The sequence below is a fragment of the Lampetra planeri genome, chromosome 25, assembly GCF_965212315.1.
Source record: "Lampetra planeri chromosome 25, kcLamPlan1.2.h2, whole genome shotgun sequence".
NCBI classification, from domain to species: Eukaryota; Metazoa; Chordata; class Hyperoartia; order Petromyzontiformes; family Petromyzontidae; genus Lampetra; species Lampetra planeri.
Genome location: NC_136131.1, coordinates 10,008,420 through 10,028,820, shown reverse-complemented (window position 1 = coordinate 10,028,820; position 20,401 = coordinate 10,008,420). Strand labels below are relative to the sequence as shown.

Below are 20,401 nucleotides of genomic sequence, written 5' to 3'. Positions count from 1 at the left end.
GGCGTGAAAGAAGTTCAACGTACAGCCTCTTCTCCTATAGCGCGGCAGTTGCGTTCCTGAAGAGCACCGCGTTATGGAAAAATCGCGTGATAATAAAGAATGTATAAAGCACGTAAGATGCGTACGCAGGCTGAGCAAAGACTTGAGGCGCGTGGGTAACATCTAGAAGCATCCAGCAGCATCCCGCCGTGTGCAGTGCTACACCGAGGCAGCCGTACAACCGCTTACTCCTACTCGCACGACGTAGTTCTGTTAACTCGATCGCGTTATATCAAATTCGCATCCGCGTTATACACAGTTTTCCTTAATCCATTCATCGCGTTATATCCAATTCGCGCTATGAAAACGCGCGTTATAGGAGAACAGACTTACATACCTACGTAGGCGGTGGTTATCCAGACCGAGGGGCAAACGGCACGCGAAGCGGGCGCGTCGTATTATAACGTTAATAATTAGGTAGATTCACAAGGTGCCCTGAACAAACACAAAATCTCACAGTGCCGTACATATAAAGGAGTGTCCGTTTAAGTGAGAAGTAAACTGGGGAGAGACAGGCTGAAGAAGCAAGATAGGGAACGAAAGAGAGAGAGAGAGAGCGAGAAGGCATCTTTAAATAGGCTGGGGTCTTCAACGGGCAATCTGATATGGCACTGCTGATTTGGAGACCCGGGTCGGTCGAGGGAGTCTTCAACTGTTAATTTCCCTTCTCTCGGCTGATGCAGAATCACATCGATTGTGTCCACCCCACTGCTGGATGAAGGTCGAAAGTCCACCATCCAATGCCGTTGTTGGTCGTGTCAGTCACGGATTGGTGAAGAGGAGTGGGATGGATGGGGGAGGGGGGGTCTCAGAACCGATTCAGATATGACTCGCCAATTGATGTTAGCCATGGCCTGCAATCGAACTCGGGGGCACTCTTGTCATAGTGGAGTGTAATCCCCTTGGCACCACCACTACCACTCCCCACCCCCATCCCCCCACTGAGCTATTATGAAGACTAATGACTCTTCATTAAGCCTTAGGACGTGTCAGCAGTCACCGCGGCGCGAGGAGTGGCCCTCCTCGTCAACAAGGAACACCGATCCCCCGCACACGACCCTCCTACGATCAGCCCACCCGGGTTTGATCTGCAATGAGATCCGAATTAAAACAAAAACATTTTTTTACCAGGCAAGGCCCACTGAGTTATATCGCTTTTATTCAGAAACGACCTGACTATCACAAATGTTAGCTCAACGAATTGGCTTATCACGTGGAAACGCATAGCAGCCAAACACTCTAAACGCCCGGTGTTTATTCTAAATGTGGAGGGATAAAACCGAAGGACCTCACAAAAATCCCACGCGACCACGGGGGGAGAGACAGAGAGAGAGAGACACGCAAACCCCAACATGTACAGCAGCAGGCGTCAGGCTCGGGATGGAACCCACGACCTCCTGCACCGGGCGAGAGAGATAACATCTCCTCGCCACCGTGGCGGCACCTCCAATGTGCAGCAAACCCGAAATGCAAGCACGACGGACGGTGGCGCTCGTCCCTCAGGGCCGTGTCCGCTCACCGAGCCTGGCCTCCTGCCTGAGAGACGCCGTCGCACGCTGCAAAATGATGAAGCTGCTGCCCCGACTTGGCGTAAACGCAGAGCCTAAATAAATAATTGCGCCTTCGAGACTCGCGGGTCAAGTGCTATTAGTGAGCACCTATTAGGGCTGCCACGACACAACGTGGAGTGATGTAGCCAGCGTGAAGCAGGCCTGTCTCTGGCTTCCTGTTGCTCATGTTAACTCCGCTATTGCAAGGCATACTTCTTTTAAGGCTGAGTTTACTGAGAAGAGACCGGAACCGCTTGGTACTGGTGACAGAAATGATCCATGCTTAATTGGACCATTCCATACATAGCTAATAGGTTATGATAATAATGGCAATTAGTTACTCAGCAAAGCTTCGCTGATAATTATCAAGACTTGTCAGGAGGTTCCTGCATGAACTGGGATACTAATTAACGAGCGTTTGGCTTCATGTGGAAGGAAACCGAAGGAATCAGAGAAAACTCACAAATTTTCTATATATGTTTTTACCAGATAAGGCCCACTTAGCTATATCCGTTCTTATTCAGAAGCGACCTGGTCACAAACGATATCCCGATGAAGTGGCTCATCACGTGGGAATTTACAGCAGCCCAATACTTTGACACGCATAAATTTCGATTTAGAGCTTTCGTGACTGCAGGGATTCATCTTCTTGGTTCTTTCGGTAAAGTCACGTAGAAGGGAAATTAATAAAATAATAAAAAAATAAAACATGTTTCTAAATGTGGAGAGAACAAGCGAAGGACCCGGAAAAAAATAATCCACGCGACCACAGGGAGAGACATGCAAAAGTCAAAAACATAGCAGGCGTCAGGGTCGGGGTCGGGGTCGGGATCCGAACCCACGACCTTCTTCACACCAGGCGAGGTAGTTAACATCTCGCCACCTCGGCGCCCACAAGGTTGCAACTCAACACTGCCATCACGTGACCACCTCGCATCCCCACGCACACAACTCAAGGCGGTTACCAATTGACGCAATAAGCGGACTCGAAGCAATGCTGAACTTTCGCAATTCGACGAGATGTGGCGCATCCAGGCTGAATCGGCCACGTCCTCTGTCTCTGTGTAAACCATTGCCCAGATACCGCGCATCATTCGCTGTTGCCACGGAGACTTCACAGAAATGAGAAAAAAACAGCTACATTCATTAACTCTGGAGGGCTCTAGGCCTGCAAAACAAAAACAAGGGCTTGATAGCTCATCGGATTCCTCCAGTATAAATAATTAGATTATGGAGCCTCACAAATGACCAATATCCACCCCCCCCCCCACAATTGTCTGGGTCCATGCTGGTGCAGTTGCACTGCCTGCACACTCGATAGCAACGCCACTGCCTTAAACCCGTCGTGGGGCTTCCCCTAGGTCGACTCAGCCTCAAACGAGTACCTTGGTGCGGTGTGTAAAAGCATCACCACTGGGGAGACAAAGGCGGCCGGGCGTGGTGTTTGCCCACCCGCCCCCCTCGTGTGCTGTTCCAGCCTTCATTAGGTGCTACTCACTAACAGCACTTGCCCCAACCGTCTGTTCCAGGCTATAGGGGGGAGTCTTTGTGCGTGCGAGCGTGTCTTTAAACCGTTTAGAAAAAGGGGGCTTCACGCGGGACAAGCGAGCTTCAGATCCGTTTAGCGAGAAAGTGTCCTCGCCGCAACAACAAAAAATGAGAAGAAATGAAAGAACCTCAAAAAAAATTAGAGGAAATAAAATCGGGAGATGGTTTTATTTTAGCTTTTGGCGACTTCACGCGGGAAGCTGTCGTCCGATTGGACAACCCGCGAATCGGAGAGTTGTTTTGAGAACGCGCCCCGAGCGGAGTAAGTGTGATTGCGGCTTCTGCGCGGTGCTGACAATGACGTGCGTTGAGTTATTAATTGGGGGAGGGTTTATTTTCGTTCGCCCCCCCCCCCTAACTGTGAACGACTTTTGCCAGTCTGGTGAGTTTTGAAGGAGACGTGCGCTGGCTGGACTACGGTTGCAGCGGTAGTGGTTAGCGCGCTACGCTGCGCTAGCAACCCGAGTTCGATTCCCGCTCACGGCGGACACCGGTGACGATTATCTGAGCCGGTGCTGGGCCTCCACTGGGTCGACTCAGCCTCAAATGAGCACCTGGTGCGATGTGTCAAAACATCGCCACTGGGGAGACAAAGGCGGCCGGGCGTGGTGCTGGATACCCACCCTCTTCGTGTGCTGTGCCGGCCTTCATAGGTGCTCGCTCACAGCAATTGCTGTTGCAGTCTGTTAAGGCTACACGGGGGATCTTTGTGTTGCGTGTGCATGTGTGTGTGGCAATGCATGCATACGGGTGTTTGTATGTGCGTGGGGAGCGGTGGTGCAGTGGTCAGTGCACTGCACTATGAACCCGGCGACCTCCGTTCGATTCCTGGCCACGGCTTACATCGGTGTGCGAGTGGGTCCTCCCGTACGTTGACTCGGCCTTAAATGATGAGTAGCCGGTGCAGTGCGTCAATATCGACACTGGCGAGACAAAGCCAAGGCTTACAACACGCACTCGCGTGCCATGCCAACCTCAATAGGTGCTCGCGAACAGCACTTGCCCTAACAGCCTGCGGCGTTACTGGAGATCTCTTGTCTGAGATTGGGAGCTTTGAGGAGTGATTGCCACTGTGAGCGTTGCCACGCCAACTGTTAACTGTACTGCAATATGCATCCGCTAACGAGTTCACCTTTGAAATGTTTGCCTTAAGTATTAATGCTATTTAGTCGACTGAGAGCTGTGGGTGGATTTTTTTGTTAATGCTGCACGGGGCTTTTGAGCGCCAGTGATATAGTGGCTATTTATATTAGATTTGACCCTTAGCTGATCCCTTACCCGAAAGTGCCCTTGCTTCAATGCACAGCTGCAAAACGGGCTTCATTGGAGACATTTACGCGGAGCAGACGCTCGTTCTAGATTTGAAGCTTTCGTGACTGCAAGGATTCATATTCTTAGGTTTTTTCGGTAAAGTCACGTAGGTAAAACATTAAAATTAATAAAAGTAAAAGAAAATAAAAATCACGACGTTTCGGAGGCAACACAAGCTTCCGTCTTCAGGTGGAACCGTCACAGCCACGACAGCTGTATCAAGTATATATACGGAGTGGTAGCTCATTTACTTGATACAGCTGTCGTGGCTGTGACGGTTCCACCTGAAGACGGAAGCTTGTGTTGCCTCCGAAACGTCGTGATTTTTATTTTATTTTACTTTTATTAATTTTAATGTTTTACCTACGTGACTTTACCGAAAAAACCTAAGACTACAGACGCTCGTTCCTTGCGCGGTGACGGGAACCGGGACTCCATTCCGCGCGCCCGCTGGATCCGCGCCAGGTCTTCCAGGGGACTTCTCGTCAGATCTGTCTATTGTAGCGTTGCGTGGAGCGCTCCTGCCATTCATCATCAGCCATGGTCAATCTACTGCTGCATGGAGGCTTCCCCAAGCCGTCGTCCCTCGTGAGCATGCCGGGCAACGATCCGCCCAGCACCTGCACGCAAACTGATTTTCATCGCTCCATCTCTTCACGTTGGATGTTCGCTAGGACGCGTTGCAATTTTTCGGCTGCCGCTGCGTTATTATTGTCGCCAATGACGTCCCTTAAACCGCCTGGCGTTTGTTGAAATAAGCCAGACTGCCGGTGAGATCCAGAATGGTCAAAACTGGATCTCGGCTTCTCTTGCTTAAACAAATGCTGTTTGATGATATTGGTCCGGACAGCCAATTGGCCGACGACTGCAAATAAATATTTGTAATTGTACGCGAAGAGACAGAATGGAGGTCTGTGTGAACAGTATGTGTCATCTGAGTTATATGTAGCAGCTGTCAATCATTTTAATGACCTGCATTTTTGCGGCTGGATGTTTTTGCGGTGGGAGGGAGGAGGAGGAGGAGGGGAGCGGGGCGATGTAAATGCAAGGGACCTCTCATCCTGAAGCTGCGGAGTGGCGTTTCGGATGATGTTTTTGGTCCTCTTTCGGACCGTGAGCTCGCTAACCTCGGGGATGCTTTTGTTGTTCGGAGCCAAGGACACGGGGAGCCCCCAACATAGCAAGAGATGTCAGAACAATTCAGTCAACTTTAGGATAGTATTATTAAAGACAAAGATCCCCCGTATAGCCTGAACAGACTTGGGACAAGTGCCATGAGCAAGCACCTATGAAGGCCGGCACGGCACACGAGGGGGTGGGTGGCCAACACCACGCCCGGCCGCCTTTGTCGCCCCAGTGGCGATGATTACACACCGCACCAGATACTCATTTGAGGCTGAGTCGACCTAGGGGAGGCCTACGACCGCTTCAGATAATTGCTACTGGTGTTGGCCATGAGCGGGAATCGAACTCGGGTCTCCAGGTTCGTAGTGCAGCACGCTGACCGCTCCCCACTATTAAAGGGCCTATTGGCACCTCCACCTCCGATTATCACGGTTGGCTACGTACGGTGCGAAAAAAGTCCAACACATACATACATACACACCTGCCACCATCTCAGATTATGCCAAAATGTTACGCGGGCCAAAAAAACGCAAACCAAAACAGATGTACTTACATTTGCATACTCTTTTTAAACAAAACCAAAAAGATTCACCAACAACATAGCTAATTCGTCCCGCAGTATGTATGGGTTGACCATGTATGCAGTATGTATGGGTAGACTACGGTTAGTCCATCGGCAGGCAGCGTGCGGTGATGCAATGGTCGGCGTACTGGACTTGCAAGCCAGAGGTCACCATTTCGATTTGATCTCCTGGCGCGGCAGCTGAAACGATGGTGCAAGTTTCTTAAATCTCCTCTACGCCTGTGTCCACCGCGCAGTATAAATGCGCACCCAGCAGTTCTCCGATCGCCAGGTTGCGAGTTGGTGGGGTAAAGGGTGGGTATTCCCACCCCTCCAAATACGTCCGGCCAGCATATGGAAGAGTAGGCCAAATACCCTCGAGAGTGGCTTGTCTAAGATCTCCCCAAGTCGTTGCATGAGCAAGCAATTGCAGGGATGCACCTCTTGTAGACGATTGCGAATGCGTAGAGCGCATTGCATTTCAGTTCTAAGCGGTGTATTGAACAGCGGTCTTGTCTCATTAGAAATCCCTCATTCAGCTTTACCGAGCTCGAGCCACTCGTGCTGAATCTCAGAAAATGCAGAGGTGCCTAAAGAACAACGTCAGCCACTTTCTTCTGTACGTGTGTCCATAACAAGTTGAAGGTAAAAGTGCGGCCCCCGCAAGTTGCGTGCTCGTGACACCGCCGGTGGAAGGGCCCCCACTAAGAGGGGCCCCAAAGGATATTTGGTCTCCATTTTCACACTGGGCCCCTACTTGCAGGGGAATCCACACTGGGCAGACATCTTCGTAGAGGGGGGCGCAAATGGCGGCGCGATGTTAACTACCTCGCCTGGTATGCAGGAGGTCGTGGATTCGATCCCGACCCCGACGCCTGCTGCTGTATATTTGGAGTTTGTGTGTGTGTGTCTCTCTCTCTCCCCGTGGTCGCGTGGAATTTTCTCTGAGACCTCCACGTGTTTCCCTCCACATTTTAGAATAACGCGTTGAGAGTATGTGGCTGCTATACATTTCCACGTGATAAGCCACTGTGCTGAGCTGTCATTTGTGGCCAGGTCGCTTCTGAAAAAAACATATATAGCTCAGGGAGCCTTACCTGGTAAAAATAAATAGTTGAGTGTAGGTGGCAATACCCACACTTTACCCCACCACACGCGACCAACTGATGAACGAGCTGTGCCGTACTCATTTATACGGCTGGGTGATCAGAGGGCGGTGGGATTTTAAGAAACCTGCATCGTTGGAAAATGGAATCGGAGACCTGGATCGCATTCTCCAGTGCGCGAGAAATTAACACCAATGGCAGCTCCAGTGCGCGTGTGCGTGCGTGCATATGAAAAATAGAAAAATAAATAACCCATCGTCCAGACGCCCGTGGCCATTATCAGAGCCTCCTACCAACATCAGAGTGAGGGAGAGACTCCTCTGCAGGAGACATTTGCGCACAAATGGGACGCAATCGTGTACCTCCCAGGGCTCCATTCAGCTGTAATTCTCCTTTGTGCCACGTGCCGTTTGAAGTCGCTCCCTTAGCCGCGGTCTGCTGCCCCTTTACAGCTGGGTGACCCCCAAATCGCTGCGCCAAAGAAACAGCCCCACGACAAAGATCGAGATACGTATTGCGATGCCCGTCTGATACCGTGGGCCTCGTCTCGATACCGAGTGTTACTAAAGGTGTCCGCGTATTGTGGCTATCATCCCCTGTAATGCTTGCAGCGATATGTGCTGGTGGTGGCACGGTGGTTGACGCACTGCGCCAATAACCTGGCAACCTGAGTTCGAACCCCGGCCGTAGCCAACATCACCGGCATGTGATATCCGAACTGTTCCTGGGTGCCCTATGAACAACCCGGATCGCACACTGTGTATTGCTTACAATGGTACACAATAGATTTTTTTTCATTATTAAATACAATATGAGTCATATCATGTGAACCGGACAATACGAGACCAGAATCGACATCCATCGCATTAGTCTCGCTGCTCCAGGAACGGCGGTTGCATCCGTGCGATGACGAGGGACGCTTCTGTCACTGCGATAGCTGCAGATGAGGACAATGCGGATATTGTGGGTATCGGATATAACATCTGAGGCAGCAGATGCACACCTTTCCCGTATCAGCCCCAGCGGTATTACACAGGCAGAGCCAAGATGCCCTCGCTCGCGCAGTTGCGTAATCTGAGCCGGAGCGGTGGAGGCAGTCGTGAAATATCGCACGCATACATCTTACTCGACCGTGTGCTGATGGTGGTAGCGATGGTGGAGGTGGTTATGGTGGTGGTGGTGGTGATGGTGGTGGTAGCGATGGGGGAGGTGATAGCGATGGTGGAGGTGGTTGTGGTGGTGGTTGTGGTGGTGGTGGTTGTGGTGGTGGTGATGGTAGCGATGGTGGAGGTCGTTGTGGTGGTCTCGATGGTGAAGGTGGTTGTGGTGGGGGTGGTTGTGGTGGGGGTGGTGGTAGCGATGGTGGAGGTGGTGGTGGTGGTGATGGTAGCGATGGGGGAGGTGGTAGCGATGGTGAAGGTGGTTGTGGTGGAGGAGGTGGTGGTGGTGAAGGGGCAATACAGGGAGCATAGTGGTGGTGTTTGGGGAGAGGAGCTGTGTTAGTGAAATATATTGGGAATATGTAAGTATTCTATAATACAGGTTTTTTTCGGTTACATCGCGTAAATGTATAAATGTGTCGTTAAACCCACCACCACCCGACACAGCCAACTAGTAAGGGTTTACACGTAAACAGAACGTGCCAATTCGTCACTAGTACATCACGCCGGTGTGTTGGAAAGCAAAGCCACAACATTTCCAATCTGAGAACGACGATTCCAGTAATTACAACTAGCTTCATCAGGCAACAGCCAGATTTGTGGAGATGTCCACCCGTTTCGTTCCTTATAGAGGCGTAGATGTGATGTGATACATGCGCATAATGCGGGCCCATTGATCTTGTACTTCCTGTCCATTGTGTCTACCAGATCATGTCTGCTTCAAATTTATGTTTTTTTACACAACCCATCAGCTGCACAGCCTTCTGGGAGTGGACCTACATTAAGAATACAGATGGTGGTGGTTAAGGTAGTGGTAGTGGTGGCAGCATGCGGTGATAATGGGAAGTTAATTGTTTTGACTACAGTGTTAATTTCGTAGTGATGGTGGTGGTGAGTAGGGGCCGTATCGGGATAGTGGTGGCGGTGGTAGTGAGTCGGGGTTATATAGGGATAGTGGTAGCGGTGGTGGTGAGTAGGGGTTGTATAGGTGGTAGCGGTGATGGTAGCGGTGATGGTAGCGGTGGTGGTCTGTGCACTCTAACGGATCGGTAAGCACACAGCGGAGGCGAAATGAAATGGATTTTGGATGATGACGACATTTAAACGATGGGAGAGCGTTACCAATTTGCGTTTGACGTGCGCGGAATTGCCTGTTGAAGGACGGCTGATCTGAGAGGCTGCGAGCGCTGCGTGACCGTGCAATTACCCGCAGGTCCAGCCTGATTAACTCTGGCGCGGGACCACAATCACGCTGGATCACGCCTGACATTTGACCTTGCCGCGACAGCTCTGGTCAAATATGATATATATGCACGTAAGGCTTCTCAGGACCTGTACATGCAAGGATTTGAGTGTTATCCCACTCTGCACGAAGGGTGCTTTCTCTAGGTCGGGGTAGCAGAACCGTTTATCTGAATAGCCCCTTTTAAACACCTGTGGCGAAGCGCAACGCATTAATACCCACCAAACTTTGATCGCACGAGGACCGTGACATTGGATGTGTGCTCAGGACTAGTTGGGAGGGGAGGGGGTTTCTTCTTCTCTGTCCTGCTGCAAGTGCAACTGAGGACACTCGCGAATCGGTCTGCGCAGCCGCAGTCGCCCTGCGCACACAAACCACGTGTTGCATGTATGCGTGTGTGTTGGACTTCTTTCGCGCCGTGCATAGCCAAACGTGCTCATCGAAGGTGCAAATACGAGAGCCGGCGTCCTCTACACTCACGGATGACGACGAAGGCAGCGAACTCGGGTTGGTGTTGCCAGGTCGAACATATTTGCCCTCTAGTACACGATTAGCGACGCTAAGATGCATTGCATGATGGATGAGCAACAATGGACTTTGGGACCCGTTTGGAAGAGGTAGGCCTCATGTGGGAGACAGACCATACGGAATGAGGCCACGTGTCATATCCAGCCCCATGGGCCGTTACTTTACTGCCCCTTTTCTGGGCACTCCAGTTTTCTCAGACGCCGAACGTAAATACAAAAAAAATATTGAGCAGACGAAAATCAAGCAGGCTCCTAGCGAACAAAAGTCTTGAGACTCGGTGAGGATTTCCTGAGCAAGCCTCACAAGGATTCTCCCTCTGACTTTGCGTGTAAGAATAGGGCCAATGATATGGGAAGATGTGGTCAATTACCAGCTTATGCTAAAAGGCCTACATTGTGCCTTCTTAAGTGCCGTTGGTATGACCAACGCCATCATCGCCACCACCACAAGCAGCAGCATTACACCACCACCTAAAAAAAAATGTCTTTTGTCTTTGACCACCGCCACTACCACCATCACCACCAGCAGGTGCAGGATTTACACATGTCAACTCCATAGCCTTGAAGTAGCCGGCCAAACGTAGGCACTTAAACACTCGTAGGAACGAATAAAATCCGCACCTGTAATTTTTGGTCCCGTGAAGTGTCACGCAAAGACGTAGACAATGGGGTTAAATTGCCGGGGGAGGCAGTGGGTGGGGGGGGTGTTGAGGAGCAGCTGATAAATGCGATGTCTCTAAAAGCTGGCCTAATCTTGCAACCATCTCTTCCCTTGTCATAATCTAATCGCACAATTCCAACGGTTAAAATGAGATAAACCATCCTCTGTCCATGGCGCGCAGCCTGCTCTGTAAGCTTTTTATTTATTTTATATATAAAAGGTGGCTGCTCTGGGCAAAGGGAACACGCACACGCGTGTACACACGTACGTACATGCACGTGTGCATGTACGGTGACACACGCTGGAACATATGAGTGCACATGCATACATCCATTCATGCATACGCAACGTTGGCACGCACTACAATACACATGGGTGGACACACGTGCACACACACACACGTGTGCACATTGGCACTCACTAGGACATAGAAGGTACAAACAAAGACAAAGATCGCCCATTTAGGCTACAAGGACTGCTGGGGCAAGTGCTGTGAGTGAACCCCTTTTTAAGGGTGGCACGGAGCGCGAGGGGGTGGAGTGGCCACCCCCCCCCCAGCCGCCTTTGTCTCCCCAAGGCTAAGTCGACCTCAGGAAGGTCCCAGGACCAGTTCAGATATCCGGCACAGATTGTTGGCCACGAGCGGGAATCAAGCTCGGGTCGCCGACTTCGAAGAGCAGTGCGCCAATTGCCGTGCCACCACTCCTCCACACGGGCACAAAGACAGAGATGTCCCGTATAGCCTTTAACATTCTCTTGGGGCAAGGGCTGTACGCACTAGCACACACACCACGCGTGCAACACTGCGCACACACCCACGCGTGCGTGCGCGTGTTCTCTGAGAATCATATTTTTGAGGTCAAATTGAAATCCTTGGCTGTCGTACAATAAAAAAACAATTGTCAGGACAACGCATTGTTTCTCGGCGCAGCTCGCGAGATTGATGTCCTTACACGATGCACAACACCAATCGGTTTCAATATAGTCACGCTTTTGATTACTTACTGCGCGGCGAAATGCAACGCATTACGCCATTGTCCTGATGTACAGCGCTAAGCATCCAGAGCTAATACCCAGGTAAATTGCCACGTAAATAATAACCTCGGGGTTCTACGGTTTAAAAAAATAAAAAGGGGTGAAGCTGCCGAGGCGTGGTGAGATAATACGAAACCGGGGTGGGGGGGGAAAGGGGGGGGAGGATATGAAACGACAGATGCGTGATTAGCAATAGTTGGCGTCGAGTGTGAAGAGAGATCGCATATCACATACCGAGGTATGAGATGTCAATGGGCTCCAAGGTTCTCTGCGATCGTATCTCAAATCCCTTCTCTCTCTCTCTCTCCAGCGAATGCGCTCCCAAGCCTTGTTGGTTTACTTTTTTTGGGGAATTATTTGCGAGATGAACCTGATTACTCACTCCGACGACGATGACGCTGAGTCACCTCGGCTGCCTCTCCACGATTACATTAATTTATGTTGCGAATCACTTTGCGCCTTTGCAAGCGTTCACAACAATTGTAATCGCTTTGGCCCTGCGTGTTAGTCACCCCCGTTACGTAACAACTCACATTGCAACGACGCAACTACCCGGTATTAATGTTGGATGTTGTTTTTTTATGATGATGATGATGATTATTATTATTATTAGTATATACAGAGTTCTGGCCCTGGTAAGTGTTGAACTTCATTCCGTATTGAGCGTGGTGCCTAACGCATCAGCGAGTCTCCGTTGAGGCGCCGTCCAGAATCCCTTCTCTCCCCTCCTTTTATCCCCTTATTTTACCCCCTTCTTTTATCCCCTCATTTGATCCCCTTATTAAACTTTATCCCCTTCTTTTACCCCCTCCTTTTATCCCCTTCTCTTATCCCTTCATTTTTTCCACTTATTTTATTTTATCCCCTTCTTTTATTCCCTCCTTTCATCCCTTTCTTTTACCCCCTACTTTTATATAATTATTAAGCCCCTTTATTTAGCCCCTTCTTGTATCCCCTTCTTTTAGCCCCATTCTCCATCATTTCTGGAACTTTCCCCCGACTCTCCATCCATCTCCTTCGCTTCCCCTAACGGTCTCTCCACCGACCCCTCCTTGACATTTGAGGATTTTTTTTTTAATCTCATCTTATCTTAATGAGATTTTTTTATATAGCGCCTTCACCAAGGCAATTTACAGCAATTATTAAATTGTACATAGCATGATAATAATTTAAAATGAAGAATTGGGGTTATTGTAAGTGATGGTGTAGTTTTGATTCAGTACAACAAGAGGGATTGATAACGAGGGGTTGGTATAGGCCTAGTTGTAGTTAAAGGGGGGGGGGGGGGCGACAGAAAGCTGGGGGCTGAAAAGTCATCGGGCGACATCGCATTGGGACGATAAAATATTTTTTTTAAATCGACGGTACGATCGGCGAACTGGAGGACATCGTCGCTAGGAGGATGATGACCAATGGATGAGACTTGTGTCTGACAGTTACATGCTTATTTCTCACATTCACATCACGAGGCCCGGCCACTTCTTTATAACCCTTGAGCTACACCCATTTCAAACCTTTTAAAACAGTCTGCCTCAGCAGCAGACCATGCTTTCCCACCTGATGACGGACGCTTGTGTTGCGCCTGAAACGTCGTGATTTATTTTATTTTATTTATACCTACGTGACTCTACCGAAATAACCAAAGAGTTGTGATGAAATGTCAGCCAATGGAGAGAATACGGCTGAGAGCCCGTCCGCCGTGGAGATGGAACGTCGGGATCGGCTCCTTCGCAAGAAGTGTGATCGATTGTGGCCTCGCAAGACGATGAGGAATGGCGAAATACCATTCTCTCATTTGGCTTGCGTAGGCCATCGTACAACAGCAACAGAGATCGTAGCCAAAGACGACGAGGCAGGGTGACCTGGCGAGATTTGCACCTGATTTTGAATGCTCGTGAACGCAAAAAAACTCACAAATAAATTAGAAATCCAGTCGGGGCTCTCTTCCAGAAACAAATCGTGCCTCTTATCTGCTCACCACCAGCTTGTCTCATCCACCTCCGTGCCTATTATCGACCACGGCGATGTGATTTATAAATGTGAAACGCGACGCGGCTCTGAAGAGGTCCGGAGCCCGGCTTCCATTCGGCCTTGCGCGCTTTATTCTAAATTAGAGCCGCCTCTGTTCATCATCGTGACCTCCACCGTAAATCTGGCGGCCTTCCACTATCGACACGCAGGGACTTGCCGTGGTCTGGGCTCATTTTGAAAGCATTCACTCAGGGTCTGCCGCGACGTTCATCTGGTTCGCTCATGCGGGATGTTAACGATCGCATTGTCAGATCTCGCAAGCTAAGCAGGCCCGGACACCACGCGAATTGGCATCGGTGCTCGGGCGGCATGCATTAGCCGGTCGAGATAGCCAACTACCAGGTGCTGATCCAAAGAACCGCGCCTCCTACCGCATCCAAGCGACGCGCATGCAGACGGACTCAGGCAACATCCTGAAGAAGCACGCGGCCGACCAGGAGCGCAGGGCCTCGAGCCCGCAGAGCGTCTCGGTGGCCAAACAGATGGACGAGCACACGGACGAGCACACCACTAAGAGTCACTACGAGCCGTGCTCGGACATCTTCCCGGAGAACTGCGGCTCGCGTGCACTGAGCTTCGTGCACCGGGACGGCGACCTCGCCAGTGCAGCGCCCCGAGCCGACACACTGCACGGTCGCGATCGGCCCGGGCCGGGCTGGCTCATCAAATCTGTCTCGGTTGGCTCTTGCAGTGGAAACGGTGGCAACCAGAGGTCGCAAACGGGTTTTGATTCCTTACCCGTACCCGTACCCGGCCGCACCAGGGTCGCAAACGGGTATCGGGTACCTGATTGTGACCTCTGGGATGAAGCCATGTTGCAGGCGCGGGTGGGTTGATTCTAGGAACTTGAGTTGTGAGAAGAGACAAGACGTTGGGTAATGAGTGACAAACGGTTACTCACCAGTGACTCACGGCCTACCCGTACCCGGCCGCACCAGGGTCGCAAACGGGTACCCGTACCGGGTATCGGGTAGGGTACAGGTATCGGGTACCCGGTTGCGACCTCTGGTGGCAACCCTCACCTCGAGACGCACGACTCAATTCCTCCCATCGCCGCGACTCGGAGAACGTTTCGTCATTCGTACTTGGCAACAATTCGGCGTCTCCTCGACAACTGCCATCTGTTCCGTCCCAATCGATCTTCTCTGACAAACCGGATTCATTTTCTTCGGGGAAAAATCTGCTTGAGTGCAGATTGCTTTTGATCGTTGTTGTACAATAAACCAACATGATGTTCCCATTTTATTTGCTTTGTGTTTATTCTTCGTCCCGACAAATTGGTTTGTTCTTAATCGTGAAGGTTTGGTTAATACACCTGCCACTTAATTTCCTTGCTTTGAAATTGACATTTATTTTTTGTGTTTGCCTTTGTAAGCCTGGTCTCTTAACATGGCATGAATTATAAAGGATCTGACTCACCGCCGACTTGATGTAATGATGCAACAGTTAATTGATTGCATTAAATTATTTTGCTCATGATGCACCCATCGAATCATGCGTGGAGAAACGAATGATTTATGATGCATCGAAATTACATGCAAATGAAATGCTCGTGTTACATTCGGGGTAACAGGTTTACAAAAAAAACACAGAGCAAATGAGAAACTATACAAATCAGATGGCACATTGTTTAATAGAATTACCACTCTACCTAGTCATCTGGACGGTGCCGAGTGGATATGTAAACAAGGCTAAGTAGGTGCTGTGTGTTTGAGTGGGTGGCTAAGTAGGGAGATGGCGAGTTAGGTCAATCAGAAGGTGGATGAGTGGGTAGTATGTGGGGATGTAATTAGATGGGCATGCATGAGGGTAAGTGGCTATATAGATATGTGGGTGAGTATATATATATATGTGTGTGTATACAAATAGCACCTGGATCTGTCCCTTGACCTCCTTGAGGTGCACCTAGCCTGGCACGAGCACCGTGCTAACGTCAAACGGCGGTTGTTGGTGAGTGAGTGGGTAGGTGCGTTGTTTGGTGGTTGTTTAGGTAGGTGGGTAGGTGGGTGGGTAGGTAGGTGGGTAAGTGCTTAGGTCAGTAGGCAGGTAAGTAAGCGACTGGCGTTGTGAGTGGGTAGGCGGAAGGGAATGCAGCTGGGTGGACGAATGGTTTAACTGGCAAGGCCAATACACCATCACAGCAGCATCGAGGTCTGCAACAACAACAAAAACCCCGAGCTCCCACACTCCCCTCCGCCAGCAAAACGAGGGTTTAGCAAAAGGCCCAGGGTGTGATGTCAGCAATGTAATGAATTGAATGATTGATAGGTGCACATGAGACTTACATTCATTATATTAGTCACTCCTGACCTTGGAGCTTTGCAATACCCAGGCGGATGCCAAAACCGGCGGAAGGAAAGCTGTTATTTCAACAACATTCCGAGGCAGCAGTTATGTAACAATGTCCCCAAAGGCGTACATAGCACGCATCACTTGCGCGCATGTAGAGCGAAGGGGGCGTTAACGGCACACGCACTCCTCGGTTAATAAGGACGACAATGACGGCGATACTGCGACTCGGAGGCTCGCGACCCGCGCATCGAATCGCGAGCGCAAAGCATCGAAGGCGCCTCCGGCGCGGCCGTCATGCAAACCCACCCGAGAAACGCACAAACAGTTTCCCCGGCCAGCTCCGTGTGTACAGATGTTGACTCAACTCTGTTTTGTTGTTGTTATCACTGTCACTTAAGTCTACTCGGCTTGCGCCAGCGCGCGTCTGATGCGCTAGAGGCATCCGGTGGAGAGGAAGTTAGAGAGACAAGAGAGAGAAAGAGAAAGAATGTAAGTAACTAATTCGCACAAATGGGGTCTAAAGCACAACAACTTGGAGATGTTCTCGTTGAGACTTCGAGCGCCGCGCCGCGAGCGCGGTGCATGCAGCGACCGACCAAGTCGAAGTACGAATGGCGAGTTGATGATTAAAGCGTCGGTATTGATTCTATTTTATTCGGCGCCGCCCGTTCGAGACGGGCGACTCTCATGCAAGTTTGTGAGCTTCGCAGGATCGAGGCTGCCAAGTGTACGACAAATCCCTAGCCCCCCCCCCCCTCGCCAACCAACCCATCTTCCAACCTTCGCCCTAGCGGTCGTCTTCCGTTGACGCAAACACTCACCTGGAGGAGGCCGAGATAGAACGATCAAGCCTCTCGCGCACACCACCACCGCCACAACCGCCACACCACAGCCGAGTGCCCACGCGCGGTTGTTGATTTGGACGGACGTTTGAGAAGAGAGACAAAGTCAAATTCTCGTCGTAGTTTTAGCGTCGACGATGTGCAAACGTCCGATTTTTTTAGACAACTGTTAAAGGTCTGTGGATTAAATTTTTATCAGTCTCTTCTCCGCGAGGTCAACTGCAGCAATCGGGCATTTTAAGATTTTAAGTCCGGTGATTCTTTAAAGTGAAACTCCTGTGCATGTATGCAGCGGGGGTGACCTCTCTTAGTGTTACATTTTGGTGGTGTGAGCTGCAAATTTCGCCCAAACCATTATTGTAAGGTCATCCAATCGTGAATTCTCGCTCACACACACACATATCCAATGGGCATTTGTAGTCTCCGTCAGTGTACTGCAGTCTCGAATGATGTTAGCACATTGTCTCAGTGTGCATCTTCAGTCAGACGTTTTCATGCGTCGTCATAATAAATCACACTTTGGTCCGGTGGGCGGTCGTCGTCACTGACATCCTCGATGATTTTCGTCCACTCACAGATCTCGTCAACTGCGAGCTCCTTGCCGACGAACATCATCGACGCTGGTTTCATCAAAGAAGTTCACAGCGGTCAACATCGGCGGCTCGGCGTCACAATGAAAAAGGAGCGACCTCCTCGCCCCTCACGCGAACTTTGACCTTCGTCCCTCCGGGCCAATCCGGTCCGCACAGATCAACGCGGCAAGGGACATTTAGAGCGAGACAGAGGGAGACACAGAGAGAGAGAGAGACCACTAAATAATAACAAATACAAAAACAAGGGTGGGGGGGGGGAGGTGGGAAGCCCGCCACTTACATGGTCTCGTCGTTCTGGAACTCCAGCTCGCCGTACGTATCCTCAAAATCCTCGCCGCTGCCCTTGGCCGTGCCCTCCACCGTCTTGTAGGGCACCACGACGGTGCCGCGCGCGCCCGAAGTGCGCAGCACGCGCACCTCCATGATGCCCACGCTCTCGCTCACGTGGGCCATCTTGTCCTCGAACGTGAAGATGCCGGCGTGGTCGTCGTCGAAGATGGTCACCGTCGCCACGTAGGGCGGCACGAGCCGCGCAGCGGGGAACAACGCCGCCGCCGACGCCGCGCCGACTCCGACGCCCGCCAATCCGCCGTGGTTCTGCTCGAAGGACGAGTCGAGGGCAGGGCTCACGTGGACGTCGTAGAGGCGCACGAAGAAGTGCTCGTCCTCCTCGAAGATGTCGTCGTCGATGATGCCCACGTTGATCTCCTTCTGCGTCTCGCCGGCCTTGAAGACCAGCGTGCCCTCGCTGTACTCGTAGTCCGAGCCGGCCTTCGCCGTGCCGTCCTCCGTCTTGTAGCGGACGTACACGACGCTGGCGAGGTCGCCGTCACGCCGCACGACGCTCAGCGCGCACGAGCCGCAGTTCTCCAGGCAGATGTACGAGCACGGCTCGTAGTGGATCTTGGTGGTGTGCTCGTCCGTCTGCTCGGCCACCGACACGCTGTGCAGGCTCGACGCCCTGCGCGCCTGGTCGGCCGCGTGCTTCTTCAGGATGTTGCCCGAGCCCGTCATCATGCGCGTCGCCTGGATGCGGTAGAAGGCGCGGCTCTTTTGCTGCTGGATCAGCGCCTGGTAGTTGGCCATCTCCACCAGCTGGTCCATGTCCTTCTCGGGGTACTTCTGCTTCAGCTCCTTGAGGATGCGGATCATCTCGCGGCGGCTCTCGTCCGCGTCGTTCGACTCGGGCAGCACCAACGCGCCGCCGTCCACCATCGAGTCGTCTCCGCCGCCGTCGCCGCCCGAGCCGATCACCTTGCCGTCCATCTCGATGCCGGCCTTGGGCCGCTCGCCCTCCGTCTCGATGATGATGCCGTGCCGCTTGGTGCGGTACTTCTTGTACATGTACTTGTAGAAGAGCAGCCGGCGGTCGGCGACCCACGCGAAGATCACGCACACGGGGAAGAACATGAGGGTGACGAGGCTCTCCCACACCTCGACGATGCCCGGCGAGATGACCGCCAGGATCAGGTAGAGCCAGATGTAGGCGAAGATGCTCCACGTGGCCGTCACGAAGAACACGCGCAGGTGCTTGATCTTGCGCGACTCGCCGTCGGGGATGACGTACACGCACAGGCCGATGATGACGAACATGTTGAAGGCGGCGCTGCCCACGATGGTGCTGGGACCCAGCTCGCCCGCCTTGAACTCGTGGCCGACGACCTCGATGATGGAGAGCAAAATCTCGGGCGCCGACGAGCCGAGAGCCATGAGCGTCAGGTTGGAGACCGTCTCGTTCCACACCCGCACCGTGGCGCGCGTCGTCTCGCCGTTGGCCCGGCGGATGATGACCTCGCGCTCCTGCGACGTGATCACCTCTATCGACGCCATGAAGCGGTCAGCGATGATCGACACGCCCAGAAACATGTAGACGAGCGCCACGAAGTAGACGATGGCACGCGCAACCTTGTCGCCCAGCGACGGGTTCTCCGGGAACCAGATGGGCAGCATGATGCCCTCCTTGCACTTGTAGGAGCCGCCGCACGTGCCGTTGGCCGGCGAGACGCCGACGCTTCCTCCCGGCTCGAGCGCCGAGCCGGCCTCGGCGCGGCACAGCAGCGACGCCAGCGCGGCCGCCGCCAGCGGAGGCGACAGCAGCAGCAGCGGCGGCCGACGACGCGGCCGGAACGCCGGCGGAGCCATGCGAGTGCGGGCGCGGGCGGAGGGGGCGTCGTAGTCACGCCGCTGCTGCTGCTGCCGCTGCTGTCGCTGTCGCCGCTGTCGCCGCTCTCGGGGGTCCAGGACGGTGGGAGCGGCTCAGGCGGCAGGGAACTGGGGGGGGGGGGTCAGGGTTTGGGGAGCCGCCGGTTAGAGGAGAGGTACATTGAGGTGCAATGTTGGTGCTGCGGTGGTGAGATGTTAACTACCTCGCCTGGTATACAGGAGGTCGTGGGTTCAGTCCCGACCCTGACGCCTGCTGTTGTATATTTCGAGTTTGCGTGTCTCTCTCTCATCATCATCACAGTGGCTAGGAGATGTTCACCACCTCGCCTGGTGTCCAGGAGGTCGTGGGTTCAGTCCCGACCCTGACGCCTGCTGCTGTATATTTCGAGTTTGCGTGTGTCTCTCCACGTGATCGTGTGGATTTTTCTCCCGGGTCCTCCGGTTTTTCACCTCCACATTGAGAAGCAACATCACGCGTTTAGAGTGTTTGCCTGCTATACATTTCCACGCGATCAGCCACTTCGCTGACCTCTCATTTGTGATAACCAGATCGCTTCTGGAAAAAAATATATACAGCTCGGTGGGCCTTACCTGGCAAAATAAATAGTTGAAT

At 52.1% G+C, this 20,401-nt stretch overlaps 1 protein-coding gene across 1 annotated transcript in view; it reads right to left on the bottom strand.

Annotated features, from left to right (window-relative positions):
* The window catches only part of LOC144727444 (sodium/calcium exchanger 1-like), a 178,415-nt gene extending 158,796 nt beyond the window's left edge, over nucleotides 1-19,619 (bottom strand). Inside the window, exon 1 of the mRNA XM_078606274.1 lies at nucleotides 17,906-19,619. Coding sequence (XP_078462400.1) covers nucleotides 17,906-19,575 — 1,670 coding nt within the window. The 5' untranslated portion in view covers nucleotides 19,576-19,619. The remainder of the gene's footprint in view (nucleotides 1-17,905) is intronic.
* Between the last annotated feature and the right edge of the window lie 782 nt (nucleotides 19,620-20,401).